The sequence below is a fragment of the Apodemus sylvaticus genome, chromosome 4 (genome assembly GCF_947179515.1).
Source record: "Apodemus sylvaticus chromosome 4, mApoSyl1.1, whole genome shotgun sequence".
NCBI classification, from domain to species: domain Eukaryota; kingdom Metazoa; phylum Chordata; class Mammalia; order Rodentia; family Muridae; genus Apodemus; species Apodemus sylvaticus.
Window position 1 is genome coordinate 83482903 of NC_067475.1, and position 16603 is coordinate 83499505.

At 40.5% G+C, this 16603-nt stretch overlaps 1 protein-coding gene across 1 annotated transcript in view; it reads left to right on the plus strand.

Annotated features, from left to right (window-relative positions):
- The window catches only part of Mnd1 (meiotic nuclear divisions 1), a 57310-nt gene that overhangs the window by 23482 nt on the left and 17225 nt on the right, over nucleotides 1-16603 (plus strand). The window contains exon 5 of the mRNA XM_052180284.1: nucleotides 10456-10530. Within this exon, the coding sequence (XP_052036244.1) occupies nucleotides 10456-10530 (75 nt within the window). The remainder of the gene's footprint in view (nucleotides 1-10455; nucleotides 10531-16603) is intronic.

The window sequence follows — 16603 nt, forward strand, 5'->3', positions numbered from 1 at the left end:
TGCTGTTTGAGACATCAATATTGATAGTAACTGTGTTTTACATATCAGAAAACTTGCCCAAGGAGACACTATTAGGAGGTGATAAAGGAAGATTTGCATCTATGTGTTTTCACTATGTGGCCCATGCTGTTAAGAGAAGACAAACAATTACATTCAGTGCATAGCTGACATTTAGCTTAGGAAGAATGTGAAGAGACTTGTTGTGTGGTCATGGAAGCATAAAAGTTGAAAGTCACATTGAGGTCATACTATTATGGGATGTCTTAATGGTTATGTACACCAAGCAGAGGAAACTCAAAATATCCTGCCAGAATAAATTTATATTTTTTTCTAACATGCTTAAAAACATTAGATTATAAGCATTAGAAGACAATATTGTTATTTTCCCTCCCTTTGCTTAATGTGGTTAAGTAAGATATTACTGATTTTGCTGAAAGTAATTCACAGTATAGTAATTTTTTATACAAAGCTAAAATATATAGGTTGACCTGAAGAAATGGTTTTTAAACTGGCCCCTTTAGTAGCTGTGATGCAGTTGTAGTCTCATAACTGAAGGGTTCCAGAGGCAGGAAAAGCTTCTTTTAGAGATGCTGCAAATAGCAAGGCACATTGCCTTCTCATTTCTTTTGAAATTCATGTTTTGGTATTTGATACCAGAAGCAGCGATTTTTTAGCTCAGGTGACAGTAGAAACTGACTGGACCCCTCTCACAAGTCGTTGTTGTAATGACTCTTGTGTGTAGCCTGAACAAACTCCCAAGTGAAGTGACATTTCTCTGTACCCTAAAAGATGTAAAGAAATTGTTAGGGGGCTGGAGAGAGATGGCTGAGCAGTTCGGAATCCATTCTGTTCTTACAAAAACCTGAGCTGGCGCCCACACCTCATGGCTCCCAGCCACTGTAACTCCAGCTACAAAGGGATCAACCTCTGGCCTCCAAGGGCCCCTGGACTCAAGTGCAAAGAGCCTCCCCCAGTATAATTAAAATAAGATAAAATAATTGTTAAAAGCCAAGAATGGCCTTGAAGTTAATTCTTGAGCAATCGTCCTGACTTCAGTCTATGGAGGAGGCTCTCTGCTGGGGCAGCGAGACCTTCAGGCAGGTTCCCCTGGTCCCCTTCCCTCACTTAGGCTGAGAGACTCCGTGCCCAAGTGAGGAGCGTGGCAGGGCTTCGCTCCACCACTCTGTGCACAGTGTGTATTTGTCTTTCAGGAGATTGCTACAATAATTCCCCTTGTGTTGGGCATGAAGTGAAGCCAGACTCAAAACAGAAAGTAGAGCTGAGGTTGCTGAGGTCTGGACTGGGGAGGGAGATCTTGTTGACCAGATGACAGTTCTGGGGATTGATTACAACAGCCTGAATGCACTAAGGACTGAGTTGTACAATTACAAATTAAGTATAGAAAATGCCGTATGCACTTTTTTTACATTTTTAAAAAGTCAATGCAATATTTTAAATTTGCAATTAAAACGTGTGACTTCTTAGCATGTTTTAATTCCAAATGGCTTGTAGCATGGCAGCAGCTATACCGCAATATTCAATATCGCAGTATTCAATATCGCAGTATTCAATATCACAGTATTCAATGGGGTTTTAGACAGGTGAGAATTAGGAAGTCGCTCCCCCAGAACTTTTGTAGTTCTTTATTCAGGATTTGGTTCGGAAGTTAGTTCAGGAATTGGTGTATAGTGAGCATTTCATCCTGAAAGGGAAAGAACATGTAGCTGGATTTTGTTGTGTTAGTTTTGGAGACAGTAAGAGATGGTCTCAGTTTGGACCCTCGGCCACCGCCACCGCCTCCAGGGTTTAGAAATAGGTATATAGATATTTTTACAGCTAAAATTGAGTTCTCAAAGGTTAGGTCTACTTTGGGACTATGTTGATAACTAGAAATTTAAAAAAATAAAAAATAAAGACAGGCACTACCTCTGTTAATTCATTTGGTGAATGTTTAGTGACTGTTTGCTGTGACAAGCATTATGACTGATGTGCAGGATATTAAAGTAAGCCCCTCAGCAGCACATCACTGTGATATGGTGTCGTTACCACACAGTCATGAAGAGTGAGTGGTGCTGTTACTTCCATCTAACAAAATGCCGGAAATAAATAACTTGAGAGGAAAGGATTCACAGTAGTTCTTCCCATGGCAACATGTGCAATCTGGAAACATCAACAGCACTGCCCGTCACAGATGCTGTCTCTGCACTTCCTCTGTAGCACGAAGAAGCCTTTGTGTAGTTAGACCCACCGGCGGGTCGTCTGTCGGAAGGGACTAGCGCTTGCTCGCCTTTGGTGACATGCACCGCAGAAACTGAGACACATAGAGATGTGAAGTGCTGAACAATCATGTTAATCACTGCGCCCTGCCTAACTCCAGCTACATGAGAGCCTGGTTCAGCCCCAGTGCTGGGCACTTGGTCTAGGAGCCTTGTCCCCTCCCTAGGTTGTCCTTTCCTCCACCTGATAACATACCGCAGTAAAAATGACTTCCACCAAGTCGTCATGATGATTGGAGCCCCGGTGTAATCCTGACTTTTTAAAACCTTGGCTTGGTGAGTGAACGCTATGTGAGAACGATTAAGTGTGTATTTTTAACTTCATTGTTTTCATTGTTTTACCATTTTACCTGAGTTATACTTGACAGGATCCTGGGTAACAGATGCAGTGTGTTACTGAAAAGGAGGTTCTGTAAGCAAAAGAATTTGGAACCCTGGGTTCACAAAAGTAACTAATTTGAATTCTCTGAGTCTTTAATATGCAAGTGTTCCTTATCCTGTTTTCTTGAGTCATTAGTGTTCCATGAAACACACTTTAGTAAATTCTGTCCAAGTTTATGGCACCACTTCAGCAAATTAAAACTGTATGCACTGCCACGGGCTGCCCTCTCAGAGTTTGAATACATTCAGGTGAGACCTGAAGTAATCTCAGCTTGCAGATCAAATTCCAGCTTGTGTAGACTCTGCTGGTGTCAACAGGTTCTGTGTGTCTCTTCCTGATTAAATACACCTGCCCTGAGTCCCTGGGCGAGCCCAGCTGGCATCCCTTAGCCCTGAGAACCCTCTGACCAGGCCCTCTTAGAGGAGCAGCCAATTTGGTTAGTGTATTTATGGTGTCTATTTTATGGGTTATGCGTCATTTTTTTTTTCTGTCCAGTTAGCTTCCTTCAGATGTCTCTGATAGACATTAGCAAGGAGGAACTTTCCAAGCTACAGAAGTTCACATTACCCTGTTATTTTAAAAATAGTCACATTGGTATTTTTCTAAAATAAATTTTATATTACTCACTTAAAACTAAATACTATTAACATTCTTAAAGCATTTAACATTTTTACTTTGACTTCTTTGTATATGTGTGTGGTTGTGTCTCCTGGAGCTGGAGTTATAGCAGCTTGGGTTTTGTAGAAGAGCAGTACACCCTCCTAACGTCTGAGCTGTCTCCCTCTCCTGCTTTATTGTTGACATTTTTATGTATGTGTAAACAAATGAGAGAAAAGTAATTCAAATTGGGTTGCATAATAGGGATTCATTATCTGAGGTAAGAAGCTGCAGGTAGCCTTCTCAGGGTGGCTAATTGCACTGCACTTTATCTAGACTGCCTTTGACCTCTGGCTTTCCCTGTTTGGTTGTAAGTACTTACTGAGACTCCTAAGTCCTCTCTCAACAGTGCCCAGAGAATAGACTGCCCATTCCTGCCCCCCTTTCTCCCTCCCTCCCTCTCCCTCCCTCCCTCTCCCTCCCTCTGTCTCTCCCTCTCTTCCTCCCTTTCTCCTTCATCCCCACCCCCATCTTTTATACAAGAGGAAAATGTCAGCATGCCCCCTTGCCCAAGCAGGCTGGGCTTATGTCTCATTGGCTGAGTCTGAGTTGACAGCCTTGCACTGAAGGGCTGTTCTGGGGAGCACCCTGTTCTTTTGGAGCACGTTACCACTGTAGTCTGAATAGAAATTGGAACTCTGTTAAGAAAGAAAGGCTTTGGAGAAGCAACTAAGAGGGTCTGCCAAATAACATCCATATGTATTTGAAGCCTTGTAAGCTGGGCATCCTGACTGCTCAGAAGGCTGAGGGAGGAGGGTATCCAGAGGCCGCCCTGGACAGCACAGTGAGCCTCTGTTCTCCACCTCAAATGAAGACATGCTTTTAAGTTGAGTATTATTACTATCTCCTGTTGTCCCAGGTAACTAAGAGTTAAATACTGTTTGCAGAGAGAGGATAACTGGTATATTGGAGATGGGAAAAGGAAATATGTGTGTATTTTGATAAACAGTTTGAAATAGTTTAAAAATATTCAGTGGTTACAGCTGTTGAAATGCACAAATGTCTAATGACATGTAAGTTGTCAGAGATTGTAAAACAATGTCTACTGTGTGTTTTGCTCTCTGATAGGCAGCTTCAGGCCAGGCTTCCAGACAGCCCTAGAAATTACTCTTCTTCACTGTAGGGCCTTCATGATATGGTTGAAAGGATGACCCTGTACTAGCTCTCAGATTCTATAGTCCCTGCTCCAGACACTGTTCTGTGTTTCCTAGGAGATGCAAACCTGTGAGAGTCACTCTACAAAATTACATTCCCCTGTAAACCAACCAGTCTGGAAAAGACCCAGTCCGCAAGAGCCGGGCTGTAATGCCCTGCCGCCAGGTGGCGGCAGAGTGTCAGAAGCGTGCATGCCATTTAAACGCTCATTTCAGTTTGTTTACTGTATTTTGTCCCCAAAAGGCCCTCAGTATTTTATAGATTTTAGTATTGACATTCTAATAGCAACTCCAGCTGCTCTGTATTTTATAGACATTTCATAAAAATTAACCCTGTTACTGCATTTGTGTTTGAACTGAGCTTTTGACTCAGGGCATGGTTCAGACTTACGATTGTACTGGATCACATTCAGATACAGAGTCCTATCACTTTCCGAGTATTTATATGTATTTATAACCATGACTTGCCTCTATTATAATTCTTTTCTAATCAACTTAATTTTAGACTAGATATAAAGCAAGTTCAACTTTGAAATTTGTTGATTTTCATATTTTCAAGGCTACACATTTACATGTTGACTCCCCTTAACACTTCAGTTCACTTCAAATGTTAGTGTGACTGGTATCGTTGCCTGTCGTTTAGTAGCACCAAAACCAAGTTTAAATCTTAACAAACAAATGAAGAAAAGTATGTACACTTGAGTGAGGATGTCCATTATAAAAACATCAGTTTGTGTCTGTCTAGCTAGTGATGACCAACACCCACTTGGTTTTTATCAATTATTTTTAATTCATGTAATAAACCAATAAAGGACCAAGAATATAGTTGAGAGGAGGAACCAGCAATAGACAGTTGCTCAACTTTTTGTCTGGCCTGCTGCCGCTTGCAACATAATCACTGTTAAGATTTGTGCCTGTCAGAAAACTGAACAAATACAGTGTTGCTGTAGTTCAACATTGGTGTTGCTAGGAATAGGCAAGAGAGTGAGGCTGTGTGGAGAAGCCTAAATGGAACCCAGGTGAGGGTTGGATGTGAAAACTGTCTCCACAGAACTATCGTGGACCTCTGTACACACCTGTGATGTGCACGACCACTCAGACAGCGTGAGCAATACAATACAGAATTCATAAGTTTTTAACAATGAAAAATATGTATGAGATTGAGGGTATAGTTTAGCTTTAGATTGCGTATTTAGCATACTTAAGGGTCTAGGTTCAATTCTCAGGACTACAGGGAAAAAACTTGATTCATAAAAATGTGAAGATTTATTAAATATCAATAACTGAAATTAGTCCAAGGGGTGGGTGGCTCAGAGTATAGAGCACTTTGCCATCCATTTGTAAGGACCTGAGTTCAAATCTCCAGAACACTTGAAAAACTGAGTGAGATAGCACGTAACTATGAATCCCACTGCACGGATGGGCAGAGGCATGCTGTCCCTGGGGGCTCGTGGCCATCTGCCCGGCAGATGCAGAAGTAAACAGAGGTGTCTCCAGGTGGAGAGTGAGGGCCAACCTTCATGCTTGCTCTCTGACTCCACAGGAGCATCATGGCAAGCAGGTGTGCACATATGCACATCATATGTGCACAGATGTTAAAAACATAAGAAATAAAATGCAAACAGTAATGCGTGTGACTTCTCTCATCCATAAGATCAGCCACCTTTTAAATGACGGCAGTATCCACTCTGGGGGAGCTTGTGAGGAATTAGCCTACTCTTCACTGCTGGTAAATGTCAGAACTCCAAAAATGTAAGTTCAGCACTTATGTCACACGCAGTGAGGTGGACATTATCACAGTAAAAGAAAATAAGTGTTAGCAAGGTGTGGAGAACTTGAAGTGAGGACTCAAACAGTACACCAGTGTCCATAACAGCGCTCGTGACAGCGGAGGAGACCATAAATGGCCATCAGTATGTATATGAAATGTGATGTACACGTAGAACACAATTTTGTTCAGCCTTAAAAAGGAATGGAATTCTGGTATGTGCTACAGCATAGATGATCCTTGAAGCATGCTAAGTAAAATAAGCCAGATACAAAAAGACAGATATTCTGTGGTTCCATGTATGTCCGGAGTTTAGGCTAAAGCAGACGGGTAGTAACATTGGAAGAGTCAGGAGAACAGGAGGGCGTTGCTAGTGGATAGTTTGTGTGGAATGATGAAAGTGTTCTTCAGTAGACAGTCGTGATGTTGGTGCAGCAGCCTGAGTGTATTTAATGTCATTGAATAAAATATGTTAAAGGATTCATTTTATGTCTCTTTTCCACAATTAAAAAAAAATTAAAAGAAGTTAGAGAGACGGCTTAGCTAAGAGCGTTGGCTGCTCGTGCCAGGGACCCAGATTTGGTTCCCAGCCCCCACTTGGTGGCTCACAGCTGCCTTTAACGCCAGTTCCAAGGGACCCAGTGCCCGCTTTTAGCCTCCATGGGCACCAGGCACATCACACAAGACACATGCAGGCAGGCACTCACACATATACATGGCCACTAGATGCTGGGAGGATACAGAGCAAAGGAGCTGTCCATTTGGGACAGAAATTGTGCAGTTTGGCAGTTTCTTATTAAAGTAAATGAACTTTTACCCTATGACCCAACAGTTGTGTTCATTAATATTTATCAGAGTAAGTTGAAAACTTATATTTGTACAAAATCTGTATAGACATTTATAGTAAGATTTATTTATAATTACTCACACTTGGTAGCAGCAAGAGTGTTTAGTAGCTTAATGGAGGAACAAACTGTAAGTTATCCAGATACTAGAATATTATTTACTGATGAAAAGAAATTAGTTATCATAAACCATAGGACAGTTTGGAGTTTAATAGGACTTCAGTGCGTATTGCTAAGTGAAAGAAGCCAGGCTAGCGGAGGAAGGGGTGACTAAATAGAGCACAGAGAATTTTGACCAGTGGAACTATTCTGTACGAGACTAGAATAGTGGGTGTGTCCTAAAACCCCCAGAGCGCACAGCAGCAGTGTTGGGTCCTAATGTACCCCGGAGTTCAATGATCTTGTAGTGAATACTTTTGATAATATAAGATAATATCTTTTTAAGTTTTTTGTAAGTATGGACTTTCAGTTTCTAAATACAGAGAGATATGGAGATATTTCTAGTTCAAACAACAATGTATAGCAGTAATGTTCTTTTTCTTAGAAGCTAGATTATATTTTTTCTATTATTAATATCTTATGTATTTCAGTTGGTTTTGCTACTCAGAGAAAACAAATTTTTATTTGGATCAGTATTTCTCAAAATTGTGGGCCCATAATCAGCGGGATCAGCATCATCTAAGAAATGTATGAGAGCAAATTGTTAGGACTGTGGCTCAGGGCGGTGCTTGCCTAGCGCTCAGCGCGTTGCTTCTCGTGGGAAGCTCAGGCAGTGGAACAGCAGCTAAAGAACTACTGACTCTCGGCTCCGTAGTCAGTGGCGAACATCTCGGTTCCTTCCCCTCAGAGCCCTGCTTTGATTTCATTCCACAGGGACTATTAGGAAGTATAGCACATGACCTCTTACAGATCAAAACAAGCAAAAACCTAAAACCCCAGCAGAGCCCAAAGTCAGATGGCAAAGGCAGCCTGCAAGAGCTGCGTCTACCATGGGTTTGGGGTCAGTGTCTGCTTCAGCAGAAGCATCTAGGATCCTGTCATTTAGACTGTGCCTGGTATTACCAAGGTGCTTTACATAACAACACATGAATGTAGTGCTTCATGATTATAAGTAGACATGTACCTGAGTGTTTCATTCAAAAAAATATAAAATGCATGTTAGCATGTTCATTTTACATAATTATTAACTTTAAGGCTAATGGTCTGATTATTTTATAAAAACTTCCATGTTTTTAAATATGTGCGTGTATTATTTTAATTGGAGAATTCCCCTGTTCCTGAATTGAAGTGGTATATACAATTAAAGATTATTTCAGGTAGATCCTTCAGGATATAGAATATTAACTTTTTAAACTTGGAGGTTTAAAGAAAATAAATTGGAATCTTCATTGGAGAACTGGATTTTGTTGCTAAATTTAAAGCCTTGAAGCTTGCTTTGGCTCAGAAAGCTGCTACATGCATTTTGTTCTAACTGAAGCTAGTGTCTCTAGAAGAGGCACAACTGCTCCGCTGCCAGCATCTGGCCTGTAGACTTGTGCTCTTTCAGAGCCGGAGCCTGGAGAAGCAGTACAAGGAGCTTGGGGGTGCTTCCTGGTCATACTTTCAAAGGTAGAGGCGTCCTGACAGTAGAGCTACCCATTTCCTAAAGATGCTGTTTCTGAATTTTAAGTAAGACTGGTATTTAAATACTCATCTCCCTCTATACAACTAGATTTATATTGGGAGAAGTCAGTTTCTTTTCCGCTAATAAATTAAATGAATGCAGCCCTCAATTATTTCCCAGATGTCTGTGACTCCAGAGTGACAGAGGCATGGGAGATACTAAGAAGGCTTCTCTCCAGAGTTTGACATTTCTTAGCTTATAGTAAAAGATGTGGTAGACACTGGGTGTTGGGAATTTGCTGTGATTATTTATTTACTCAGACTCGGGTGAGAGTCTCAGTTTTAAGGGGTCAGGAGTACTCTGAAATTTGTCAGTCTTTTCCAGGGATATGCTTGTAGATTTTCCATACTCACTGTCTGGATGACCTCCACATGGAATTTATCTGCTTTTTAAGCTGAATAAGATGAATACATTAGTTAAATATCCAATTAAACCTGTCTAGAATTGGCATCAGGTAACAGAGTCTTTGTCCTGTGAGAGTTTACTGTGTGGAGTGCAGCTCCTTTTAGGTCTCTTATCCGGAAGAGTGAGGTACAGACCTACTGAAGTGCACCGTACAGGTCTACATGGAACAGCCTGTGGAGGTTTTGAGTGTCCTTAGTCAAAGTGAAATGAAATTTAAATAGAGGTTTTTAAAGGAGATGTTTTTGAATGTTCAAATCCAATTTCTAAGTAAAGTAATTTGAAGTAGAGGTTATTTGTGATAGAGATGGGAAAGAACTAAAGATTATATAAAAGTGTTGAAGACCTATTAGGGTTGGGTGTGCTGTGGCCTTTAGTCCCAACACCTGGGGAAACAGAAACAGGCCATTCTCTTTGAGTCCCAGGCTAGTGAGGGCTACATAGTGAGACCCTGTCTCAGAAACAACAAAAATTAAAAAAATTAAAGGTATTATATTTTTGGATCATATAAGAAAACAATTAGTTTTTGTGTAGGCTAATTTTATGTTAGCCTGACACAGGCTAGCCATTTGAGAGGAGGGAATCCCCAATTGAGAAAATGCCACTTCTGCAGCAGTTCTCAACCTGTGGATGTCAAATGACCCTTTCACAGGGATCACCTAAGACAGTTGGAAAACACAGATATTTATATTAAAATTCAAAACAATAGCAAAATTACAGTTATAAAGTAGCGAGGAAAATAATTTTATGGTTGGGGGTCACCATAAGATGAGGACGTGTACTAAAGGGAAGGTTGAGAACCACTGCTGTAGAACATTTTCCTAACTGATGGGGATTAATTACTAATTAATTAACCGGTGGGGAGGGCCCAGCCCATTGTGGATGATGCCATCCTTGCCTGTTGATAATGGGCTTTTTTAAAGAAAGCAGACTGAGCTTGCTGTGAGGAACCCTTTCATGGCCTCTGCAGTAGTTCTTGCCCCCAGGATTCTGCTCCGAGTTCTTGTTCTGACTTCTTCGGCAATGGACTTGGAGGTGGAAGTGTAAGCCAAATAAAACCTTCCTGCCACGAATTCCCGTTTATGGTTATGGTGTTTCATCATAGCAACAGTGACCCTAACTAGGACACCTTTCTTTAATTCTACTCTAAAGATTCATAATTTTTTTAAATTAGAAAAAATTTTCAGTGTAGCCTTTAATATTTTTTTTCTAACACAGAGCTGAGCCAACACTGTTTCATTTTGTCTTCTAAAGGCATCTTGTAGGCAGCTTCTCAGCCACTCATTCCATGTTTGATTCTGTCTCCAGCTGTCAGAGGGAAGCCAGAGGCATGCAGACTTACAGAGGAGCCTTGAGAAAGCTAGAGTTGGCCGGCAAGAGACGGTATGTTTATGTTCTGTAAGTTATATAATAATATAAATGTGTGCATGTGTGTCTATTAGTACAGAATAGACGGTACGTTTATGTTCTGTAAGTTATATAATAATATAAACGTGTGCATGTGTGTCTATTAGTACAGAATAAACGGTATGTTTGTGTTCTGTAAGTTATATAATAATATAAATGTGTGCATGTGTGTCTATTAGTACAGAATAGATGGTACGCTTATGTTCTGTAAGTTATATAATAATATAAATGTGTGCATGTGTGTCTATTAGTACAGAATAGACGGTACGTTTGTGTTCTGTAAGTTATATAATAATATAAATGTGTGCATGTATGTCTATTAGTACAGAATAGACGGTATGTTTATGTTCTGTAAGTTATATAATATAAACGTGTGCATGTGTGTCTATTAGTACAGAATAGACGGTACGTTTGTGTTCTGTAAGTTATATAATAATATAAATGTGTGCATGTGTGTCTATTAGTACAGAATAGACGGTACGTTTGTGTTCTGTAAGTTATATAATAATATAAACGTGTGCATGTGTGTCTATTAGTATAGAATAGACGGTACGTTTGTGTTCTGTAAGTTATATAATAATATAAACGTGTGCATGTGTGTCTATTAGTACAGAATAGAAACGTAAATCCTGGAGCCAGACTGCCTGAGGTTGAAAAATCTAAATTCTCTGTTCTTAATTTTCTCAGTTGTTACATGGGGAATAATAAAATACATTTCATTAGGTTATTGTGTGGATTAAGCTAGTTAATATTTGCGAAGCTTAAAGGAACATCTGGTACATAGAAAGCCCTATTAAATACTTATGTACATTTTTTAAGAGTTGTAAAATCTTTTGGCACATAAATGATCAACATAATATTCTTGTGATGCTGTTTTTGGTCATCAACGTGACTAAATCTGGAATTAACTAACACCAAGTGATTGGGAGTACTTGTGAGGAATTTTTTTCCTTAATTAAATCATTTGAAGTGGGAAGACCTACTTTTAATCCACTTCTTTTGAGGTAGGAAGATCCACTTTTAATCTGAGCCACACCTTCTGGCAGCAACCTAAAGCAACATAAAGGACATGGAAGAAGGAAGCTTGTTCTCCCTGCCTGCTTGCTCTCTCTCTAACTGGCACGTCCATTCTTTCCCTGGCATTAGAGCCAACTTCCTCAGGATTCCAGTGTGCTGAAGACCAGCCAAGACAACCAGCCTCGTGGACTGAACAGCTACTGGATTCTTGGACTTTCTGTTGATAGAAAGCCACTGTTCAACTAGATAGACCATAGTTTGTAAGCCACTCTAATAAATCCCCTGCCTCTGTCTCTGTATCTTTCTCCATCCCTCCTTCCCTTCCTCATTCTCTCTTTCCATATGTAGATGTATATATGTAAATATGTATGTGTGTATGTTTATCCATCCTATCAGTTGTTTCTCTAGAGAATCCTGACTAATACATATTTGGTACCAGAAGTGATTCCAGAGCAACAAAAGTATAAGAATGAATTTAAACGCATCTAGAATAAGTTTTCAAATTACCAACACCTACAGTTATTGAAGCCTCTCCTAGACACTTAAACAGTATTGAAACCCCATGGTATGAACTATTTTATAGACAAATGTATTTGATTATTCACCAGCTGTGAGAGGCAACAGATTTGGTGACTCCATATATAAAATTTTTGACAGTTTATAGAAAAATAAGGAAAATTATGATGCTGGTTTGTTGCTCAGAGCATCTCTGGATAATTTGACAAAGGAAAAAAAACTGCTCTGTGTTAAAACTAAGAAACTTGTAGCATCTCAGAACACAGTGAAGGACAGTAGTGCACTCAGTGATAAAATTTACCAGCTTCAGGGGCACATAAACAGTCTAAAGGTCCTAAGTGTGCCCTGGAAGAGAATCTTCTTTTCAACAGCTACAGAGCTTAAGTTTCAGAAAGTCAAACTGAAGCCATCTTTATAAGACTGGTTGAATTTACAAAAATTCAAGTCCCAGCCTTTAAGGATGTTAAAGTGGGGACATTAACTGGTAAAGAATGAGATCCTCTAGCTTGGGATGAAGATGTGTGGGAGGACCCTACTGAGGTTAAGAACTTTGAACCCTCAGATTCTCAAAGGTTTATCTCCCCTGAGGAAATAAGTATCTCCACTCTCAGCAGAAGATGCACCTCCACTCACACCCCCTGAAATACTGCCTTTTCCAGTATTGACTGAAAAATTAGTCCTTCATTGTCCAATAACCCAGCAATGATTTTCCCTTTAAGGAGATGCTAAGTAAGATAATACTGATGTTCCCCAGAGCCACCAATACTTGTCTGTAAAGACTGAGCAGCTATAGTCCTCCAGGATGTATGTCACGCTATTACAAAGCTTAATGATTTTGGTAGTTTATTCAAGCAGAAGTTTGGGGAATACATGTGGGAATGGATTTTAATGATGGAAGGAACATAAAAGTGAATCAGGCTGAATTTATTGATAGAGGCCCACTGAGTAGAAGAGATTCTATGTTTAATATGGAAGTTTGCTCAGTTTTAAGTGACATCAAAAGTCTGTTGAATGGCTGGCTGGCTGAAGCATATGTCAAGATGGCCTACTGGAAAGAATAGAATATGCCTAATATCCCTTGGCTTAGTGTTGATGACGGGATTTTACGGCTCAAGGAAACTGCAATGCTAGAGTAGCCACAGTGTGTCTTCTCTATGTCTCGCTATGGCAGGCCGAGAAGACACGCCCTTCACTAATCATATAAGACAGAGTGGTGGAGAGGCCCCAGCACATTTGAAGAGCTCTGTTGTCACCTTTCCCTGTGCCAGACTTTACACCTGGAGACACTGCTGCTCGCTCTATTTGATGAATTAAATGCAAAGGGTTCATTGGGCCCCGGAGTAGCACTGGCCAAGGTAGCAGCACTGACTGGCCAAGACAAGGTGTGCATAGTTACCATAACAGGCAGCACAGGCAAAGAGAGGAACATAAAAACCTAACTCATAATGGGCAGCACAGACAAACAGATGTCCATCATAGCCTAACTCATAATGGGCAGCACAGACAAACAGAGGTCCGTCATAGCCTAACTCATAATGGGCAGCACAGACAAACAGATGTCCATCATAACCTAACTTATAATGTGCAGCACAGACAAACAGATGTCCATCATAGCCTAACTCATAATGGGCAGCACAGGCAAAGTGATGTTTATGGTGGTATGACTTAAATGAACCTTTGGTACTGACTAATCAGTCATGGTGTTTTCAGGCATGAAATAGATAAAAAGCATACTGCATTTTTATTTGAACTATATAAGCAGAAAAAACAACAAATGAAAGAAAGTGTACATTGGATCATAGCAGAGAGAAATCTCAGCCTGTGAACCAGTTTCCAGACTTGAGCCAGTTTGCGGACCCAAGAACCCTTAAATGAAGGGATGCCAGGTTCCCCTGGAGAAAGATCTTGATTAAATACCCGAGCTTTACTGTTAGCCTTTCTTTATATGGCCTTTTATAAGAATGACTGTACACTGAAGAAAGGAAACAATCACTTTCCGGGATCTGTTGGATACTGGTTCTGAACTGACACTGACTTGGGTAGGGAGAACCCCAACAAGCATTGTGACCTTCTGATTGGGGGGTTTATGGAGGTCAGATGATAAATGAAGTCCAACTCACAAGAAGTTCTCAAACTCATCTTGTGGTAATTTTCCCAGTCCCAGAATGTAATCAGCAAAGATAGGCTTAGAAGTTGGCAGAATTCCCACATTGGTCCCCTGACCTGTGGAGTGAGGCTGTTATGGTCGAAAGGACCAGATGGAAGCCTTTAGAGTTGCCTCTGCCAAGGGAAAGCAAAACATAGTGAACAAAACACAATATTGCATCTCAGGAGGAATTGCAGAAATTAGTGCTACCAGCAAGGACTTGAAAGATTTGGGGGTGATGATCCCCTCACTTCCCTCTTAGCCCTCCTGTCTGGCCAATGGAGAAAACGGATATATCATGGAGAATGACATTGACCTCTGAATCGCAAGTCATGCCTTGAGTTATAGCTACTGTACCAGATGTGGTGTTCTCATGAACACCTTCTACCTGATATACATCTATTGATCTGGAAAATGCCTTTTTATTGTTACCTGTTCATATGGACTATCAGAAGCAATTTACTTTCAGTTGGCAAGGCCAGTAGACTACATTTACAGATTTACTTCCATGATATAGAAACTCTCCAGTCCTGTGACATAACTTATAAGAGATATTAATTATCTGTCTCTTTGATAAAAATATCACGAGCGGGGGGGGGGGGGGGGGTGCGGGGGGGGGGGCGCGGGGGGGGGGCACACGCCTTCAATCCCAGTACTTGGGAAGCAAAGGCAGGTAGATTTCTGAGTTCAAAGCCAGCCTGGTCTAGAGTGAGTGCCAGGACAGCCAGGGCTATACAGAGAAACCCTGTCTCGAAAAACCAGACAAAAAAAGAGAGAGAGAGAAAGAGAAAATATCACATTGGTGTACTATGTTGATGACGTTATAATGATTCATAGGTAACACATGTAGATTCTGCTACCCTGCTTTAAGCTCCAGGTGGACCATGCTACCAGCCCTGCTCAGGTTCCGTCGGCTCTGAGCATGAAACACATTAACTTGTTTTTATATGGTTTTTGCTCAGTGACCAAGCTCTTGCAAGCCTCTCTTGTTTAGTGTGCCTGTCTCTTCACTCCTAGCTCAACACCTCTAAATCTGCCCTCAGCTCAGTTACCACTGGTCCTAGTTCAGCACCCTTGGAGTTATTGTGTCTGGTGATTAGAATCATAGGAAACTACAGCAGCCTAATCCAAGCAGGGTACATACCCTTTATGAGTAAAGGTATGGGTCACTCTTCCAAGAAAAGAGCCAAGACCTGCTGAAATGCCTGGTGAGGGTGGAGGAAATACAGAATGGGCAGTTACAAATACCAGCTAAGTCCATGTGACCAGTTGCAGAAGCGAGGACTATAATTGACATGAATATTTCCCTCATATTTTGCTAAGGCTGTGTTTGTATTGATATTTGTGTTTTCTTTCCTCCATTTCTTTATTGTGTAATCTAACATCAGTTAAGAGAATATCATTGATTATCATGTTTAAGTCTGAGATACGGAAAGAATGGCCTTTAAGGGACATCGGCACCTATTCTAAGTTTATAATAAGCTTGCAGTTGTATAAGGTATGGTTATATAATGTTAGGCATAATTATGACCTGATTAAATATATAATATTCTTACATTGTATGTATATATTGTATGTTAGAGAGTTTTATCATGTTAGATGTAGTTATGACCTGGTTATTGTTTTCATTTAGAAGTTAAGCATGACTTAAGGAGATATGATTGTGTGTGTTAACCTGACAAGGAGTAGACTTGTGGTTGTTTTGGATTGTGAACTTGACTGTATCTGGAATTAACTAAAATCTAAAGGACCATGTATGTGTGAGGGTCAATATGTGATTTAAGCTGTAATAGAGTTTCTTTTATGAACTTGGGTACCCTTATGTTTGCTGCATAGATGTTAAGAATTGCAGTATCCGTGTCCGCTTTGTGGGTTTTTCCTTTGAGTATGTAGTGTCTTTGCCTGTCTCTTCTGACTAGTTTTGATGAAATAGTCAAGTGGCTCTGCTGGCTCGATTCTTAGGTCCATTTGCTTGGGATATCTTTTTCCATCATTTTCCCTGAGGTGAATTCTATTCTTCATGTTAATGTGTTTCTTGGATGCGGCTAAGGGTGAAGCCTGTTATGAATGGATCCATTCTGGTAAACTGCGCCTTTTTATTGGGAAATTGAGACCATTGATGATGAGAGTGATTGATAGACAGTATCTGCTGGTTCCGGTTGTTTTACTGTAGCTGAGGGTTTGTTTGTTTGCTTGTTTGATTGATTGCTGATCTGATACTATTTATTTCTTGTGTTGTCTTGGGTGTTGTTAGCTTTTTCAGGTTGAAGATTTCCCTCTAGTGCAGTGGTTCTCAAACTTTGGGAGTCAATGACCCTTTCACAGGGGTTGCCTAAGACCATCAGAAAACATATACTTACATTATGATTC